Consider the following 20,951-nt stretch of genomic DNA (forward strand, 5'->3'; position numbering starts at 1 on the left):
GAAAAGCTGCTCTCCCTCGCAAGGAACAGTCGACACGTGTTTTGGTGGATGATAGCGTTTATCACGCCAACAAATTCAGCACTGGCCGATAGCACTGATGAGCTGCTGCTGCTGCATCATGATAAACACTTTTGTGATGTTTGTTACAAGCTTGTTGGGTGTGAACGTGGCCATGAGTGGTATTCGTCGAGCAGCGGCCCTCAGCACGTATTACCAGTGAATACCTGAAGACGATTACTGTTTGCCCGCGCCCTGGCGACTCGCATTCTACCGCATGCATAGCCGTTAATTATTTATATCTGCATTTCACACGTAGTTGAACTGTCGCAAATATTACAGCCGCATTGTTAAAACGTACTGTCTGAAAGCACCCTTTTTCATTTTTTGTTTTGAGGGAGGGGGTGGCGTGAATGAGCGGCTGCTCAAATGTCATCATTATTTTGAGCTTACTTTCTAAATATGTGCCTGGGTGGCCCATTCTCGCCTCATGGTTGCACTGTAAGCAATGCGTTTATTGGGCAGAAATTTATTTGCTGTTGTGTTGGCACAAGGTTAATGATTGTCATTGTACTGTGGTGCCATGTTCAAACAAAACACATAATTGTACACTCTCCTTGCAGAATGTCTAATGGGGTAATAAATTACTAAGCAGTGAGTATGCACCGTGATAAATGGGAGGAACGTTACTGAATTACTTCACACTTGGTCCTTTCAGTTGTGGTTAGTGGTTACGTATGCCTTGGTGCCTGCTGCATTCCAGTGTAGGGGCGAGAGGCGTGTCAAGCTCAACTTAGCAGCATATTTCTCTCCACTGTCTACTGGTCAACATGGTAAACTAAACCGAACATAATGCGTGCTTGCTCAGACCAAGCTAACACTACATTTTACTTATTTACTCTCAGGGCCGATCGGCGTCGGAGAGAGGAGTGGGTCGCTAACAAAAATACATGTGTAATAGGCAGATTAATTAAGATGATTATATACAGCAGACTTGAAGGCGTCGGAAGCAGCGATGGACACGACGAAGGCAGAGAAGATGTGACAGTTGGAAACGTGGAAAAGCAGAGATCTGCGTGAGTTTGTACACGACTTAAGGTGAACACTAGCAAAAAATTAAGATGGCGCAGAGGACTGAGGCAAGAGTTAAAACTAGTTTTTATCCGATGAAAGTACTTCCAAGTAAGCCAAATGAGCAAATGCAAGCAGTTATATGAACACAGAACAGGGAAAATGAAACACCTTTTTGGACAGAAGGAAAGCTAAGGCACATTGCTAATTGTGATGTTGCTTAAGAAGCTGGTGTCTAGTTCCCCTTCATATCTGGTCCTTCCACACCCAGCAACTGAAATGCCATCAAAAAAGAGCATCTCCAATCACTCTAATTACATGGGAGGTACACATCTTCAGTTGTCAGAGGCTTGGTGTCTCATCTTACGCACTAGCTAGTTTGGTAGATACAAACTTTACCGCATGTAAGAGGCATGTTGTAGCCTCGTAGGGGGAGTATTTTGTAAGTCTTACAGCATGTTGTACAGTGCTGGCATGTTTCATTATTTACATCGCAGTAATATGCTAGCACAGGCTAGAAAGTTTGTAACTGAACAGAAAAAAATAATGTTCATGCCATATCTTAGCGACATTCTTAGTAACATATAAAATATCGTGCAAATAAGGAACTGCTCATTTCTTTGTCAACTTTTTCTTTCCAAGCATTGATATTTTGCAAGTTAGCATCTTTCTACAGTCTTCTGTGGCTATCAGCTGTCCCACTTGTTTGTCAAAGCTGCCAAGTACACGATAGATTGTGTCAGTGCAAGCTAAGTAAAAGATGGATTGAAAATTCATGGTTTCAGAGTATTTCCAGAAAAAACTGCTTTTATTTCCTACTAAAGATGAAGGAACAGCATCGATGGTGCACATCCTTCTTGTCACTGCAGGAATTATGGCTGCTCGCTGCTTTTTCGTGGCTTTTCATTTATCTGCAGGAAGAGCAGGCATGAATGGGTGGCAAAGGGTACCTACTAAATTAAACGTCACAATGAGCAATATTTTGTTGTGCTTTTGTTATCCATGAAGGAGTTAGCGTTTTTGATTGATGGATGTGTAGCAAAGATGTGACTGCTACATTGCACTGCGTTCACAGATTTGTTTGCCCATGCGTTTAGTTTTCTCAATGGGTCGTTTCCTTACCAAACAACAGAATAAATTCGGCTTTCAACCTTTGCACTTTTATCATGTTTGCAATGTATCTTTAGCTAGTGTTCAATTTCAATCTGGAGAAGTTGTCTAACCGTTGTTCGTGTCTAAATACTTTCCAACTGTTGACCTCATTACGCTGCATTTTTCATAGAAAACAAATGTCGCATTAACATTTTATTAAACGTTACCCTGTCATGTAGTTAGCGACGTGGCGAAAACATTTTTTAAAGAAAACAATCCTTTTTTGGAAGAAAAATTTATTGGTCCCCAAATGTATACAAAAGATGATAAGCGTACAGACGAGGGTCCGATAGTCAAAGACTATACCAGGACCCTCGATAGCTCAATAATACAAGAAATAAATGCAGCAACAGTTAGCGCATAATTATAAAATATAGAAAATAACAAATGAATACTTCACCACAAAAACATTATAAAAGCACGAAATGCAGGTAATATACTTAAAAAGAGAATAAAACATCAGCATTCCAACAAAAATACCTTGAGGTTTTTCTTGAACACAGCAAGGAAATTAATGTTCTTAGAGTGGGCGGCAATGTATTCTAAAATGAAACTGCTTAAATAGACGACGTCGTTTTGCCATAATTTGTATGGGCTTTGGGGAGCAGAAAATTGCTTTTTGCTGCAAATCGGGCAGGGTTGTGATTGATGAGGAGAATGGTGTCTACAAACTGAAAATGAAGGGTGCATGTAGTAATTTAAGAAACATGATACCAAGGTGATACTGGAAAAGCTGGTGGGCTGGTAAAACATTGTGCTCATGCAATAAAGAACGAGCATTAGTAGAGAAAAGGCTACGGGTAATAATGCGGATGTCCTGGTTTTGTAAGTGTGGCAGACATGATAAATGACAATGATAAGTATTTCCCCATGCAATCTTCCTATAAGTGATCCGACTATGTATGAAGGCATAATATAAAGATAGGAATAGGCTGCATGGAAAACACAGACGCGCCCTAATTAGCGCTCTGATGCCAAATATAGATTTTTCTTTGATGAGCGGTATGGACGGAAAATTTAAGAGCTGAATCAAGAATAACACTCAGAAAGTTGGTGTTATCAGAAGCCGGCACATTACAACAACAAAGGGTTTCGTAGGAGGACACGAAAGAATTTTCTGGCTACTTTTCAAGACTATGAATTTCGTTTTAGTAGGACTAATCACTAGCTGATTATCGGTACACCATCTGGCTACATTACTTAGAACGGCATTCAATTTGAGAGTCAGATCATCTATGGCCGTATTAGATGACACAAGTGTAATCAGCATATAAGACACAGTGAGATGTGCTAATAGAATTAGGAAGGTTATTAATGTATAGCATGAATAGTAAGAAACCTAAAATGGAGCCCTGAGGGTCACCTTGGTTAATAGTTTTAGCTTGTGAGAATCTTACACCAATATTGATTATTTGTTGGCGATCTTGCAAATAGCTTTTCATCAGTCGCGACACGGGACCTGTAATTCCATAGAACTCAAGTTTTTTAAAGCAATATGGTGTGAATAATCATGTCAAAAGCTTTTGTGAAATCAAAAAAGACAGAGCCAACAAATTTGCCATTATCAATACCTTGCTTGGTAAAATCAGTCGGAGAGAGGAGAGCTAAGTTAGTCGAGCTGCCAAACCGAAAACCAAACAGATGGGGGGAAATGATCTTAAATTATCTAGGTAATTGTTTAAGCGTTGAACTATCAATTTCTCAATTATCTTACTAAGAGAAGATAAAATAGATATGTGTCGATAGTTAGAAATTAATCGTCTGTCTCCTTTCTTGAACACTGGGATTACCTTAGCTGTTTTGAGGCAAGCAGAAAAAACACCTGTCTTTAGGATGAGATTAATAACATGACAAAGTGGTTCAGAAACCAGATTGGCTACAAGTTTAAGGTGGCGGGAGGATATCTTATCTAATCCAGCGCTAGTGTCCTTGAGGCCAGTAATCAGCATTTCGATTTCAGGAGGGGAAACAGGAAAAAGAAAAAGAGAAAAAGATTGTTTCGAGCGCTTTATGTTTATTTCGGAACTAAGTGGAGGACTATTATGAGGCGGAGAAAGGAAGTCATTAAAGCAATTCGCTATATCGAATGGCTAAGTGTGGAGTATACCATTGAAATTAATTTCAGTAAGGGGGCTGTTCGGGCTGAGTAATCTGAGGAAGTCACTCAAAAATTTCCACTGCTTTTAGTGTTATCATTTTTACATATTTCTTGCTGATAGTAAGATTTTCTCGCACGTTTCAGTGGGTTATTTAAGAAATTAGCCTGCTTTTTTCAGCGTGCAGCTAACAAAACATTAAAAGGCTGCTTCTTAGTTTTAAAGCCGCGAAGGCGCCCCGTAGTCGACGGCGGGCAGCTACGCGAGAAAAGGCGCACAATACGTCGCCGCGTGATCGGCATGCACTTCGCAGCCGTCGCGCCTTTCGACACTTCCTGCAGTGAGGCGCCCGTCTGAGCGGCTTCTGACCTGCGGGCAAGCGCGGAAGGCAGATAGTTTTGGGAGACAGAAGAGGGCATAAAAAAAGAACGTGCTTAGAAGCGAGGTTGTGTGCGCTTCTGCTAACCAATGTGTGTCAGAGAGAGAGAGAGACTCTTTAATAACGCGCAAACCTGTTGTAATCAGCTCCAACTCTGACCGGACCAACCTCCCCGCCTTCCTTCGCCCACGCCTCTATCGTTGTTTTTTGCACAGCGATTCCAGGTTGCGAAACGCTTAGTGCCCGCCTGTAGCTTAAAGCGCAGATTCAATAACCTAGCCGGCGCGAACCTGGTTATTTCCTGGGCGGCCAGACTTCGCAAACGCTCTTGCGCCTGAACACGACCAGCTTTCGTGCAGTATCTGGGTTTCAGCGTAAACTCGTGAGCGCATGTCAATATGAGCACTGACTAAACCTGCGAAGGTGTTTTTCTGCCAGCTTTAAAGCCAGCCTGCTTATGTGTAGAGAACAAGCAGGCATTGGGAAAGCGCAGGCTACGCAATCGTGCGTACATTTTTTTTAAGCGAAAGCTTTACTGGCCGCGAACTTGCAATTTCGCCATGGCGGTACTCCGTGCAGGCACATGACGTCACAACGCGCGCATCCCTGCAGACATTTCTCTCTCTCTCTCTCTTCCTAGTCACTACTGCGCATGCGCCACTAGTAGCACCGAGCCACAGGTGTTCAGCCGCTGCGCAGCGCCGCGCCTTTCCTCAAAATTCAACTTTCAATTTTCAGTTTTCGCTTTCTTCTTTCGCTCCCTCCTCTATCCCTTTTTTACGGCACGGTGTGGGTGTCCACCGATATAGGTAGTTACTGTGCCATTTCCTTACCTCAAAATCCAAACAAACCAAGTGAGCCGACGGCGTTCATACAGTGCATTGGCGTTGACAACATTGCAAAGGCCGCTCATTTTCACGAAAGGAAAGACGCACAACCCGCTCTGTGGGTCAGTGGAGACCTCAATCTCGTTTTCATGTACGTGTTTCATGTACGTGGCGTTGGTGTCGAACTGCAAAAGCCTGCTTTAATTGCGTTCCGCGCACTGGATAGGCAGCGCGCCCTCTCTGCCACCCTAGGAGGCAGCATGCAGTTAATGGTTGATCGCGAGAGATGGATCTCCAAATGAACGCTGCGGCCTAGCTATTGCTTCAGTGCCGCATGTCAGCCACAACGCTTGGCAGCGCTAATGCATTCAGGCCACATCTCTCTCTCTCTCACCACCGCCACGTGTATCTAAGTGCAAATGAGGCGTCCGCATATCCAGGGAGTCAGTTATGCGCCCTTCCTTTAATCATAGCCATCGCCGTGTAGAACATTGTCAACGCCAATGTCAATGAACACAGTGAACGCTGACATCTTTCGCTTTGTATACCCTGGATTAGCTGAGCTAATACACATTATTTTTTTTTTCAATTGCAGCCCAATGACAGTTTTAGTTTTACTGCATTGCTTGCCAGGCGTGCAAACTCACGCAGCTTAGCCGTTTCACGAGTGCTACGCGACGACACACTCGCAAGAACCCCGCTGAGTGTAAATGATGTGAGCCGCCTCGGTACAAGGGATGCATTTAATACAAGGAATGTATTTGTGCGGTAGCCCTCCGCGGCTGCTAGAGCAACAGCCATCTCTTCCCCCTCGGCTGCCGTACAATCCCTTGCCGACGCACAAGTGATTTCCTTAAAATCCGAGCCTATCACTGTCGCTACGACCTTTTGCTCTGTCGTTCCTCGTTTCCAAGGATACACTGCGGCGTCCGTGTAGACCGTGTTTGCTTTGGTTGCTAGGTTTTTCTCTAGAAATTTTGCCCTGGCGTTTCGCCTGGCCGTATGTAAATTTGGGTCAATGTTTTTTGGGAGCGGTCCTACTTTGATAGAGCTGCGGAACCCATCCGGTAGGTTCGCCGTTTTTGTTCCTCTCTGATTGATTCTTGATAGCCCAGTATGGCCAGGAGATTTCTGCCGGTGGCAGTCTGCTGGAGCCGGAGTAGCTGTGATCCCAGTTGCGCCTCCTTCAACTCCTCGAAGGTATTGTGTAGCCTGAGGGCCAGCAGCTTCTCCGTTGAGGTATTGTTTGGGAGGTGCAGCACCGTCTTGTGTGCTTTGCGTATGATGGCGTCAATCTGTTTGTTCTCTTTCACCTTTGTTGTTGCTGTAGTAGGGGAGGGAGTACTTGATTCGGCTGATTACGAGGCTCCTAACCAGCTTGAGCGTATCTTCCTCCCTCATGCCGCTTCGTTTCTGTGACACGCGGTTGATCATGCGAGCCACCTGCGTGCTCGCTTGCTTCAGAAGGTTGATGGTGTGTGTGCATCGCTGGTTGCTTTGCACCAACAATCCCAAGATTCTGATGGCTTCCTTCTCTGGTATCCGTTGACCCTCTAGGGTAACGTTGAGGGTTTCTTCGTTTCGTTTTCCTCGACTGACTCTCAGGAGCTCGGTATTCTCCTTCGAGCAGGCGAGGCCTTGACGTAATCTTCCACGCATTTTGCTGCAGCTTGGAGTTTGTGTCTGAGGGAGCCGTGGTTGGTCCAGGCGGTGATTTCGTCGGCATAGATGGTGTGTTGTATGCCTTCGAACTTCTCCAGCTTCTGGGCCAATTTAATCCTAGCTATGTTCAATAGGATTGATGAGATATCGGATCCCTGCGGGGTTCCTTTGTTGGTTGTGTGGAAGTTTTCGGAGCGCAGATCTAATCCCAACGTGGCTGTTCTGTTAGACAGGGACGCTTTTACGTAGCCGTGGATTCGCCGTCCGCAATCCAGGTTGTCCAGTGCCGTGAGGATGGCCGCATGGCTAACGTTGTCAAACGCTCCTTTTACATCCAAAGCCATTATTACGTTTTCTCCGTTGTATGGGATGTTGCTGAGTACTTATTCTTTGATTTGTAGTAGGACGTCTTGGGTTGATAGTTTAGTGCGGAAACCGAACATGCTGTGGGGGTACAGGTTCTCGTCTTCCATATGTTGCTGTAGCCTCCTTTTTACGAGTCGTTCATATAACTTTCTTATGCACGAGGTGAGTGATATCGGTCGCAGGTTTTCAGCTTGTAGTTTTTTTTCCTGGCTTGGGAATCATCACTACTTCCGCGTGCTTCCACTCCTCCGGCACTGTGTCCGCTTCCTAGTGTTTATTGAGGAAGTCTGTCATCTGCGTGACTGCCTCATCACTCAGTTTGTGGAGTAGTGCGTTCTTGATTTTATCCGCGCCTGGCGCCGTGTTCCGGGTTGATGCCCCGATTGCGGCGAAAACCTCGTCCCTGGTGATGGGTCTGTTCAGGTGTCGGTTTTCGTTGCCTCGGTATCTTCCCGTGTACGCCTCGGGTTGGTCTTGCCCGTAACACTTTATGCGGACTTCTCTAACAGTTCCTCATCTGTTCCTTCGAAATGGTGTACCTGTTTTTGGATGGCCTTGTTACTTTCTGATTTGGTCTTTGTTGGATCCATCAGGGCCTTGAGGATGCGCTAGGTTTTCCCAGTGCTGAGAGTCTTGTTTAGCGAGTCGCTAAATTGCTGCCAGTTCTGCCTTGCTAGTTGGATCGCATACTACTCTGCCTACTTGGTTATCTCTGCTATCTTCTTCTTGGGTTTCTTGTTCAGCTTCTGCTTTTTCCACCTTTAAGTGAGGCCCCGTCTTGCCTCCCATAGCTTGAGGAGCCGGGAATCCACTTCCGGTGTCTGCTCTGTTCCTTCCACCTCTTGGGTGTATTGCTGCTGAATGTCTTTGAGGTGCTTGCTCCATTCTTCTATTTATTAAGGTTATCCCCCCTCCATTGGCTTGCATTCCTTCCGGAAGGCGTTCCAGGCTTTTATTTGGGCTACTCCTATCTTGCGTGTGATGTTTTCTGCTGGCACTTGCGTTCTTATTATGTAGTGATCGCTACCCAGGTTCTCCAGCAGGTTCTCCCACGCGACTTGCCTCCCTCCTTTGACGTATGTCAGGTCTGGGCATGTATCGGGGCTAACGCTATTTCCTAGGCGCGTCGGCTGGTTTTCGTCTGTCAGGAGCGTTCAGCCTGTGCTTTCCGCTGCATCGCTGACCTGCGTTTTGTTCTTATTATCTTTTTTGTAACCCCAGCTCAGCTCTACCCGCGGGCGTTGAAGCCGACTGCGATTAGTATGGTGTTGGATTTGGTAATTTGCTGGCGCCAGTGAATAATTTCTGGAAATCGCCATCTCTTTGCCTTGGCGGGCTGTATAGATTTACTGTGAAAGTACTTTTCTCTTTCCTTTGCTTTTTTGGGATTATTTCTGTCACAACGTGGTCTATTCGCTTAGCCGAAATTTTGTCGTGTGCTATGGTGACTAATTTTTTACTGATTAAGGTAGCCGTGCGTGCTTTTTCTTGATATGTGTATCTCTTGAGCGTCGGCACGGTGTTTGTCTCCTGAAGCGCGATTATGTCAGGAGAGTTTTGCTGTGTGTTTATGAATTGCTGCAGTAGGCCTGGTTTGTTACGATAGCCTCTGCCGTTCCATTGCCAAACCTGTAGTGTGTCTTGTCTAGCCATGATGATTTGTCATTGATTTGTATCGTACAATGGTTTTCTGCACCGAATCTTTTTTCGTCTTAGTCTATCTCTAGCCTCGTTTGTTATCTTCTGCGTATTTTGATTTTTGATGTAATTGCGAAAGCTCTGGTCTTGCATTGCCATTCGCTGTTGCATTAGGTTCATTTGCTCCGGTACCTTTTGCATGAAGGATTGCATTTGAATTTCGAGTGTTACCGTTGGTTGTGGCTGTTGCTCCATGGATGTTGGGGTTTGCGGCCTACGTGGACTACCTGTCTTCTGTTCTCGTAGCTCCCTAATTAATTGTTTTATGCGCTATTCAAGCTGCTCTGCTCTTTTCCTTCCCTGTTCTAGCTCGCGCCTCAGGGCTTTGTTTTCCTCCCTTAGCTGTCTGTGTTCATTGTTATTATTATTGTTATCCGAGTGGGGAAACTGTGACTGTGAGGGCCTGCTCCCCAGCTCAACTTATCTCCGCCCTTCGGTTGTTGCTGCTGCTGTTGCCGTTGTTGTTCCTTCGCCCCGGGTGGTGGCGCTTGCGGTCACCGAAGCGTGTGTCAGCAAAACCATCGCCCGAATCCTAAAAAAGGAGGTCTCCACGTTCCGCACAAGCCCACAAACAATGTTGCGCTTTGCCTACCTGTTCCCAAAGACCGGCTGCGGATAGAATCAGCCCAAAGCATTGTCTACAAAATTCCTTGCGCTGACTGTGACAGACGCTACATCGGCGAAACAAAAAAATTCAAAGAAAAATTCGGCAACATAAAAACGACATCCACAACTTCGCAAAAGAGTGCAATCCAGTAGCCGAACATGCCGAGGACTTCGCCCATAGAATCAACTTCGAAGAAACCCGCATCCTCTGAACCGAAACAAATTGCCACAAAAGGCTCTTTCTGGAATCCTGGCACATCCAAACCACCCCGAACAACATCAACCGCACAAGAGGAAATCTGACCCCAGTATATGCCCAGGGACTTCGCTCTTCAATTCAACGAAAAAAAGTCGCTATTCACCGCCTCCCCGCAGTGCGACAACGTGACTAACAGCCTTAACCCCCTCCTCATCACCCCCTTCCCCACGCCTTTTGCATCACAGCTGTCGTTCCTTTGACCCCCTCCTTCCCTTCATACTTAAACTACGCTAGCTACTGCCCTCAGTCACCCCTGATGAAGGAGCCGAGTCGGCTTCGAAACGTTGGGTTAAAATTAAAAAAAAACTTTGGTTGGAGATGTGCAGTTTATTATAAGTCTTTAAACCCAACCAGACAGGCAAATCTGTCGAAATGTTTTGTTTTCACAAATTTTCACAACTGAGCCGGAGTACCCAGGTTCGAATCCGACCGCGGCGGCAGCACTTCGATGGATTCGAAATGCAAAAGGCGCCCGTGTGATGTACTCGCCGCGGTGGCTCATGCAGTGGTTAAGGCGCTCGGCTACTGATCTGGAGTTCCCGGGTTTGAACCCGACCGCGGTGGCTGCGTTTCGATGGAGGCGAAACGCTAAAGCACCCGTGTGCTGTGCGATGTCAGTACACATTAAAGATCCCCAGGTGGTCGAAATTATTCCGGAGCCCTCCACTACTGCACCTTTCTTCCATTCTTCTTTCACTGCCCCCTTCCTCCCTTCCCTTACGCGGTTCGGGTGTCCAGCGAGATAATTGCAACACTTACTGTGCCGTTTCCTTTTCTCAAAACCAACTTTCATTTATTTCTTCTGCTGGCTCCTGACGAGTGTAACGGTGCTCAAGACGACGTCCAGCCCGCTAATGTACACCGAAGGCCCATTCCGGGCGTCAATGCCGCACATGCAGCGGTTGACTCTTGTGCACACACTGAGCTGGTGCACGGAACGCGAGGACCTCTAATGGGCGCATTACAACCCACGAGAGAGGAAACATTCGCTGCATGCATTCACAGGAGCTAAAGATAGGACCGCGGCCTTCTCCGTTCAACGTAAAAGCGTGAGGGACGCGTGTAGTGAAACTGTTTACGTCATTCATTCCAGGGGTAGTTTAACTCATAGCGTAAGGACGACACGCAGCGAAAATGAAGAGAAAAAAATTGCTTGAATATTTATGAGACAAAGTGGAGAGCTGCGAGAAATGATAGCGGATCGCGCACCGGTCAATACCTGCTCGGGGCAGGAAAAACTAAAAAGTGGCGAATATAAAAGTATAGGGAATAGAGGACGAAAGAGAACGTTGGCGTAGTGCGTGGCTTGTACGTACTTCCTGTGTTTAATCTAGAATGTATACGTTTTTAGAATGCAGTTCGTTTATGCCCCACGCAGGCTGTGAGATATATAAAATGCCACTAGGTAGTATTTTTGGCCAGGCAGCTCAGAAATACGGATACGAATGCAGGTCCCTCTTCCGTCAAAAATGCCGTACATTCTCTTGAGGAATTCTTGAACGCACCTCACAAGAAGCCTTGAAGGCGAGTGCACTGCTCTGTATCAACGTGACCCGTATACCCTTGAACATGTTCTGAAGGTACTAATTTATCTGTTCTTCTCTACGCCACGCTGGATTAACATGGAAAAGTAAAGCAGTTCGCGATGCAAATGGATGCTGTTTGAAAGGCTCCCGCAATTGTTTTTCTGTCAATAGCAATTTTTGATGCACTAATTACGGATTTTGTTTACTTGCAAAAGCTACACCCTCCGTGGCCATTAGAGACGCCGTAGTGGAGGTTCCAGATTAATTTCGACAGCCTGGGTTTGTTTAATCTGCACTGTCATCGCACAGTTCAAGCGGCCATGTTTACGTCTCGCTTCCAACGAAAGGCGCCCGCCGAGAACGGGATAGAACTCGCGAGCTCATGCTGGAAGCCGAACTCCCTCCGTGTAGGCACTGAGCGAGGGTAACCAAAAATTCAGGGGTGCACATCGCTGACCTAAAGTGTGGCGAGGCGAAAGCCTTTAGCGCGGTGTTGTTTCTTGTGCCGTTGAGGTGTGCCGATGAAGATGTTAATCAAGTTCTCAATTGTTTGTGAATGTTAAATGCTGGTGACACTGGAGGGCGTTTGGGAGACATCCGTGTGATTCGACGCCTTTCCGCAAACACTCTCCAGCGTCCTTACGCTAGACAAAATTGTGGTACTATAAAAACGAACGAAGAATAAAGTGTCCCTGCCCGTGCCAGTAACTTTACGCTAGACATATATTAGTGTGAGCAAAGAAAAAGAAAGAAAAATAACGTTGCCCAGCCCACACATTTACTCTAGACAAGAAGAACCACGTACGCGTTGGCATGAAGTAGCGTAGTCGTTAGCACACTCGGCTGTGGAACGGAAGGATGGTGGTTCGAATCCCGCCGTGCACAAGGATTTTTCGTCTTATCCAGTTGCTCAAGAGCGTGACTTCAGACGGACAGGCTCGTGGCCGCGAGTATGAGCCATTACAGGTTTCCGCCTTTAAACGTCGGTTTCTGTTCACCGCCAGGCACGGCACTCCGACGGTGGTCATTTCTTGTCAATAGCTACATATATAACCGCGAAGATTTGTAACGTTTGTTTGTTCGTGCTCCCAGCTGCCCGCACACTGCCTTATCACTTCGTTGTGACGCGAGAGGCAAAGAGATTTATCTGGGAATATTGCAGCCGCGAGAAAATCCTACGGCGTCGTAGGTTGCCCCGCAGGTGCCTAAATCTCCGCGCCTTTTATATTCCCAAAATTTTTTAATTGAGCGCGGCGGGGATTCTGATTTTCGACGACCGCTGATTTGGGTTAATCTGAGGGCCCACGTTTGCCAGACAGTCCCGAGTTCCTCTGCAGTGTTTTGTCTCCCGTCAACACCTTCGTCCGTGCTGTCAACACGGGTGTGTGACGGGCTTTCTCGGTGGTATACGCGGCGTGTGGCGTCCTAGGCCACGAGCGAGAAAATTATGCGGGTACCTAAGGGGTTCTTATGATGTGGAAATGCAAGAGCGAGTGTAACTGGCTCACTGGGTCAGTGGACACCTCAATTGCGCTTTGAGTATAGGTGGTGGCGTCCGCCTGCAAAGTGAGAGAGTTATGCATATTGTCTTTGCTCAAAACCAGCGGAAGGTTTGTTTTGAGGAAATGAAAGGGGCATGACTGGCTCCCTGGGTAAGTGGACAAGACACCTTAGTCGCGCTTTAAGGTACGTGGCGGTGGGATGCCGGCGGCCTATTGCTCCAGGAGGGGTGGTGACTTCGTTTGCGTGCTGCGTTTCTGCCACAGGTTACTGATGGCGGTGGGGTTTTTGCACAATCAGCCAGGCAACACTCTCTCTCCAAAACTCCTTCTTTCACCTGTTGTTCAATGAAAAAGATAGCGCTACCGAGGGCTAGCTGTCACTTTTTTTTTGCCTGATGAAGGAAAGCCGGACAAAAGACACCCAAAACACACGTGTGCAGGTACAGACGTCCATACACCTGGGCATTCGTCACTGCCTGCAGGGCTTGATAATGTTTTGTGAGACACGGGAAGCAAACCACGATCCATGCAAACGCGCATGCGCGGTAAGATGTTGTTTTGAGTCCACTCGTAAATGATGCCACCATGGTCCCCAGTGCGTCGTTCGAGCGCTCAGGTGTGCAGACATCTGTACTTGCCTCTCGCCTGTGTCAGACGTCTTTTGCAGTGTGAGCTGTGTCACGGTTTTACCAAGCAGGTCGTCCTCAGAAAAACACATCCCCTCTGCCGCGACGCAGCTAGCCTACATCGTGGGAGAGCGCGAGGAGTGCCGCCGAAGGGGAGCAGGGGAATGCGCCGACAAAGGAAGAAAAGACTCTCAGAACGGTGCCGCGCGCAAGTTTCGTGTTCTTCGGCCGAAGCGAATGAGGAATGGTTCGTTTTTCGGAGTCGATCCCAAACACGAGACGATGACAGGACGGCTCGTGTAGACGACGCGGTGCGTTTCGTTTTTTATTCTTCCCGGCTAGCTAGTCAGCGGCTAACAGAGAGGTGTGTGTTTTATATTGTGCACTTTTCTTTTTTGCTGTGACTTCTTAAGTCTGAAAGTTATCGGGAAAATCATCTATTGACGAATTTCCAAATTCATCTCTCGTATGTATGGTTTGCACGCACTCTCCGTCAACTAAACCCTGTTTGCTGAAATTCCTCGCCTTTTCCACGCCAGCTAACGCTGAACATTCGCGTTGAGGACTCGTAATCGTCCTGGGAGTTTATTTCGCGCTTCATTCGCATCATTCGTGCGGTTTTCAGCCGTTTTCAACATGGTAGCACCGAGAACTACTAGGCAACAGAGTTGAGTACTCGCATTGGGCTTTGCGTTCGAATGCCGCCGTGACCTACTTGAAGAGCAGTGTGACAGCGGTTCTTTATATAGCCCTTAAGGAAGTGCTTGCTGGCTTCCAGAATGCTTTCAGTTGCTTGTCACTCGCTCCCTATATTGTAATTTGGAAAGTCTTTATGCATGGAAGAACTCTGCGTGCTCCCTGCAACGTTCTTCTGGCCTTGATTCCAGCTGTAGCGCATCCCAGCAGTTAAATACTAATTTAATGCGCGCTCGGCTACTGAGCCAGAATACCCGGGTTCGAACCCTACCGCGGCAGCCGCGCTTCGATGGAAGTGAAACGCAAAAGGGGCCTGTGTGCTTTGCGTTGTCAGTGCACGTTAAAGATCCCCAGGTGGTCGAAATTATTCCGGAGCCCTCCACTACAGTACACCTTTCTTTCTTTCCTCTTTCACTCCCGCCTCCCGGTATTTGTGTTCGCTCGGTGTTTACAGGGACACCTACAGCATCGCTGTAAAATGTTGCAACACCTTTTTGCGAAGCAAGAATGGACTTTCTGCTGACCGCAAAGACGGCAGCACGCAGACATTGCAAGCGAAGGAAGGAAACGCTAGGAGTACGTGGGAAACGACTGATTCAGTATCCACAAAAGTTTCACGTGAGAAACTCGCATAACTAACGAGAATTCTGTAATGCAAAAAAGAAAGCCATGTCATGCAGAATGCTTCTCTGTCAGATTCCTGTAAATCGCGAAGCAGTGAACGCGGGTTTGATTTAGTAAATATCATAAAGGTAAGAATAAGACAATAAAGACCCATCTTGTATTCTCGTACATCATACAAGCCTCGATGACTCACATAAACAGGGGACATATTTCACCAGAATTTCGAATAGAGTGATCGACACATCGCTTATCGAGGTGAAATAAGTCTTAGGTATGAAAAACTGACAAGTTTGAAATGCAGTGTAAAATAACAGTTTACTACAAGCTAGCTTTCTTTTCTCAAGCTCAGTCAATGAATTCAAGAGCATTTCACTTTGGTCGCGCCGGTCCACATTCGGTTCGGTTCGAATGCGCTCTTTCAGAGAATAGAATTCAGGAAGGAATGTTCAATCGAGCACGGATATCTCTAATCCGGATATTTAGTATTATTCGCTGTAACAGACAAATTATCTCCTTGAAAATCCCGTGTACAGGTATAGGAAAGTCGCACATCACATCTAAGTCTAATTTCTCTGGTCGTTCGATATATCGAACAGCGCACCGGGCCCCTGCAAGTGGCGCTCCTCCGAAAGACGCTTTTCGATAATTTTTTTTCCAGCGCGGGAATGAGTCGGCTGCGCGTTCTTGGGCACCTGCTGACAGCTGTGAAAATGTGTGTCGAGGTGGAAGGAGGGGGGGGGGGGGGGGTAGAGGGTGGCTTTCGGTCTCTAGTACTCCTTTTCAACGCCTGTTCACGCCGTGCGGTGAAGCCATCCTAACTAATGTTTAGGAGCGGCTCTCGCCTGACATGCTACCATGTCTTCGCTGACGAAGGCTTTGCGGAATCCAACTGCACCTTCAATTTACCGAACGATTATTCTATATACTGTGTACTGGTAACAGGGTTAGACATCTTATACGCAGTTCCAAACAACTGTCCCCTGCGGCTTAGGTGCGAAGCAGGTTATGCAGGTGCTCTGCCAGTACACCGGCAAGCAGCGCGTCACTGCAAGGAGCGCTTTATTAGCGTGGGTGCAATGTACTCTTGCTTCTAGTCTGTAGATAAGCTCATCCATTGTCATCTTTTAAATATCGAAGCATGGATACACCGAAATATTTTGCGATCCCCTTCGAGATCGATTGAGCAGGCTCCGACTGTATAAAAATTCAGTTTCAATTCATTGCAGACATTTTTTGACATCAGCTCTCCTTTTCGGTAGTTTCAAGTCTAGGCAACGACGGTTGGGCTACCGCACTTTGAAACTATTTTGTGCACAGGGTACATGAAAACCGGCCGAACTGTCGACATTATACAACACTTGCGACTTTATAGGTTTCGCCGCGAAATCTAGTCCTTATTTTATCAAATAAAATCTATCAAGCCTATTTGCGGACGTTGCTATCTGACCAAATAAAATGACTTCGCTTTTGATTGTCGTCGTGCTTGTGGTGCTACTTCACCATGGATTACAACCAACTCGCTTATTTTGCCACCCGGATTAAGAATGCACTTCAAGAAAAATGTTACAGTGGCGCATGCAGACAAAGAATCAATATTCAGTTAATTTCGTCTTCTTCTGACTCCATATTGCTGCTCACCCACAACTTGTTGCCCACAGAATGAAGAAAGGCTTTCGTAACATGAAGATCTCGATGGCCAGGGGATTCGGAATGCGCGCTGACCCCGACACTATGTTTTTGCTGGACAACGACGACTTTGATCCAATGAATTACAAGTAAGAACGACTAATGTGGTCAGCGTGACATTGTTAGGCCTTAAAGCTTCATATGTACAAGAAATACAAACCGGTGTTTTTTTGGGACAGTCTATTCGGGTAACAGAGTGAGCACCAGTTAGAGCCTTCCACTACGGCACCTCTTTCTTCTTTCACTCCCTCCTTTATCCCTTTCCTTACGGCGCGGTTCAGGTGTCCAACGATACATGAGACAGATACTGCGCCATTTCCTTTCCCCAAAAACCAATTAATAATTATTAATAATAATGTTCGCCATCTTGATATCTGGCTTGCCCGCAAACCTACATTTACTGCAACGGTGCACGCTTTACAGGCGGCTGCGATTATTCAAGGCAGGCCGAGCGGTCCCGAATCTGGTGCTACGTCAGAGGTTGTTTATCTGAATTCCCGATAGTGTTAGTGCTCTGTAGGGCGGATGTCCTCTGCAAGTTTGCTAGGACGCAATGCGTTACCAACCAGTTAACATCACTGCGTAGAGCATGGTCTCAATGCCGCAGGCACATCACTCTCGGCCTTTTAATATGCGTGTTGTTTCATTTTCAACAGGCGGGAAAAAATTCTCTGCACCTCTTAAATTACCTTCTTATAATATATACAGGAGGCAGCAAGTTAAGGAGCGGAAACGAAATTCGGTGCTTGCTAGGCTTTATTTAATTCCGGTAGTTTTTAGAAAATGAAAAGTTTAACGGCATGTTTCAAGGAAACTGCTGGGCCGAGTTCTTAACTCATTAGACGTACGCACGGCGTGGAACGTTTATTGCTAGATAGGACGATACCTGCAAAAATCACCAGTGTATTTAATGAGGGCTGTCGAAAATCTGATATGCATAATAAGTTTGGGACCCTGACCAAGCTTACATCGTAGCTTTTCGTAGTCCTTGTCACATTGAGTCTTTGTCCTTGCAATGAGTCCTTGTCACAAACGGATCCAAATATACGCTCCAGCTTTCTTTCGTTCCCTCTTTCCTTCCTTCTTTTTCCTTTATTTCCTTCTTCCTTTTTTCCTTATTTCTTCTTTTCTTTCTTTCTTACTTCCTTGCTTTCTTTCTTTCTCTCTTTCTTTCTTTTTTTCTTTTCTACCTTTCCTCCTTTCCTTCTTTCTTTCCTTCCTTCTTTCTTTCTTTCATTCTTTCTTTTTCCATTCTTTCTTTCTCTCTTGCTTTCTTCCTTCCTTTTTCCTTTTTTCTTTCTTCCTTCCTTTTTCTTTCTTTCTCTCTTCCTTTTATTCTTTCTTTCGTTCTTTCTTCCTTTCTTGCTTTTTCTATCTCTCTCTCTGCTAGAGCGTGGAACAGTGGCTGTGTGTCCACACAAGCAACCGCCGCTGCCACAAGGTCGTGTATCGAAGTCAGGCGCAAGTACCACGAAATCTTGGCACGTGTCACCCTTTCTCTGCTGCTCAAGCAAAAAAGGCTGAAAATATATTATGAAAACATTATGCTCAGAGTGGCATTACTTGTGCTTAATGTCCCGCAGAAATACGAAATTTACTTATAAGATATTTACACAGGAACATATATGCCCTTCGCCGAAATAGCTGTTTGTCCATACCTCTACGTGCCAAAAGCCACTGCCACAAAAACGCTTCCTTGATTTCAGTTTAAACAGGCACCATTGTAATTAATGGCGCGATGAAATGATAATGAAATTTAGTTTTCAAGAAAGGCAAACATCTCATTTCTAGGTGCACATCTTAACCACGCCTTAAGGAAAGGAGAGAGAGAAGAAAGAAAAGAGAGACATACCCCGGGGTAGAGGGCTCTGGATAGATTTTGACTACCTGGGTTTCTTTAATGGTGCTACGAGTAATTTCATTTTGTAGATTTATCAGAAATACCGAAAACGAAGCCAGAAAACCATAGCGCAAATTGTAGAGACAGCACGCGAGTGCTGGCCTTCAAACTCTAATAAGGAGGTCGGCTCGCTAATATTCAGCGTTACCCCAAAAATTAGCATTTCTCTACAATAAGAAACAAAGAAAAAACAGGGGCACAATGAGAGGTTGCTATCGGATCCTGTCGTCGCTTACCGTATTAATCATTACTGCAACTTCTCGTCTAACTCCGTGCGTATTTTCGAATTGGGACACACGTTAACCGAAAATTCGACGAAAGCATCGAACCTGGAAGGCGGAAACGTTCACCATCCCACCCTGCGGTTCGGCGGCCGGACAGAATTTACTTATGAACGTCCTTGCCAGACGGGACACGATTTCCGGTGCGTAGAAAAGTGGCACTCCCAGGAAACTGATTTTATCAGTAGCGTATAGACAACAGGGCTTAAAAGGGCACCCCAGACATTCAGAAACTACCCCTTGTTCTTAACTATTCCTTGTAGTTATCGTTTGCCTCATTCTGTTTATTGCAGCCTCGGCGCGTTCCAAAGAGAGGCCTAGTACTCATTTGTGACTATTTCATTGTGTTATTACCATCAAAAGGAAGCACTCCTTAAAGTATCTCGACCTTCCTTGATTCCTTCCTTGTTCCCAAAACGGCAGTCGATGATTGCTTCTTTTTTAGGCCGGTCGATTTCATAGCGAGCTATGGTGAGTGCTTCCACGCAAACTTTTCAATTTCGGGACAGATTTGCTATATGTATCGAGAATTCGCTTTCACACTGGCGCGCACCTCACGAGATACCGGTGCGCTTCTCTGCGTGCATTCAGAGAAGACAAGCAGAGAAGCGCACCGGTATTTCGTGAAGAAGCTTATCTTATGGGGCCCCTTGCCGAAACATGACAGGACGCGGGCCTACTAATAAGGCATCCTTTAAATTCACATGCGCGCTGTAATTAAGCGCACTTTATGTGAGGCAACAAGTCGTTTAGAAGGATTCGCTGTTCTTATTTTGTAAAATGGCATTTTTCTGGGCCAGTTGGTATGAATCCATGATTTGGGCCAGCATGAACTTTGGGACACAAACGAAGAGTGACACAGGAGTAAAAGGGACATCCGAAGGATCAGCTTATCCACAGCCACAGGATTCGGCAAGAGATTAAGCCCCGGCTCATCTGACGAGTCCTGCAACCTGATGCGTAAGCGACGCTTGATTTCCGGCTTTTATAGTTTAATATTAAAATCTATTTTGAATAACGACCTTGTATTCTTTAAATAAAATAAAATTATTCTAGAATACTCACTTCTAAGCACAGCATTTATTTAAATGGTATATATGCAAGACATTCAAACCACACCAGCCTAAAATGTAATCTATGTTCTCAAAAAATGAGAATGTTAACTATTGTGTTCACACTAACAAGTGATGAGAACGAAATTTAAGATTTCAGAATTCATACTCGCACAGTGCCAGAAAGCTACACTTTAGCACAAAACCTCCGCCTTTTAAAGTGGAACAGACACAAACATTCAAACGCAAGCAAATGGTGTGATTTGCTTCATAGACGTAACGAGATGCCCTCTAGCAAGTTTCAGTCGCAGGCATTGAGTGGAACATACAAGTAATTCAATGGGATTTTGAATGTTGTCCGACGAGCCGCTCGGCATTCCCACACGCATCTTGTGACGCCAAAGTGCACTTGCCCTAATTATAATGTCGTCACCGATCCCGGTTAGCCGCTCGATTGTGAGCACAGGCGCCGACCGAGACCGAAATTGCCGGTACAAAATAGTGTGTAATTTATTGTTCAGGCTGCGCAGTGGTGTTCTGGACTCATTTTCGTGATCACTAGGCCTCTAGAGGCTCTTTCAGGACGAAAAAACAGACACCTAAAAACTTAGTGTCTGCACCCTTTTAACCTTTGTCTTGTGCCCAAGGACATAGTGGAAAAGTGCTACACAGGATATTTCGCCGACGTGGCGTTCCCCATACACAAAATTAGCGATGAAATTTCAAGTACGGGATCAGATGACGTGTAAGTGTACCTCTGTTTAACCTGTCGCCTGCGTACTAAGGTGCCAGGGTGAAACGTTTGATAGTCAACAGGTCTCGGGAGGCTTCGTGCGCAAAAATAATATTCATGTGCTTTCGTGATGCGCGTCTCGCAGGCAGCCAGCCGCCACTTGGCTAGCAGAGGAGGTGGCCAAGGGAGACTTGAATCGTGAGTGTCCGAGA

General features: G+C 46.0%; 1 protein-coding gene across 1 annotated transcript in view; it reads left to right on the forward strand.

Annotated features, from left to right (window-relative positions):
• Nucleotides 1-20,951, forward strand: part of LOC144129010 (uncharacterized) — a 45,235-nt gene that overhangs the window by 21,412 nt on the left and 2,872 nt on the right. Inside the window, exons 2-4 of the mRNA XM_077662915.1 lie at nucleotides 16,746-16,862; nucleotides 19,817-19,897; nucleotides 20,885-20,937. Coding sequence (XP_077519041.1) covers nucleotides 16,746-16,862; nucleotides 19,817-19,897; nucleotides 20,885-20,937 — 251 coding nt within the window. The remainder of the gene's footprint in view (nucleotides 1-16,745; nucleotides 16,863-19,816; nucleotides 19,898-20,884; nucleotides 20,938-20,951) is intronic.

This window comes from Amblyomma americanum, chromosome 1 (genome assembly GCF_052857255.1).
Source record: "Amblyomma americanum isolate KBUSLIRL-KWMA chromosome 1, ASM5285725v1, whole genome shotgun sequence".
Lineage (NCBI taxonomy): Eukaryota > Metazoa > Arthropoda > Arachnida > Ixodida > Ixodidae > Amblyomma > Amblyomma americanum.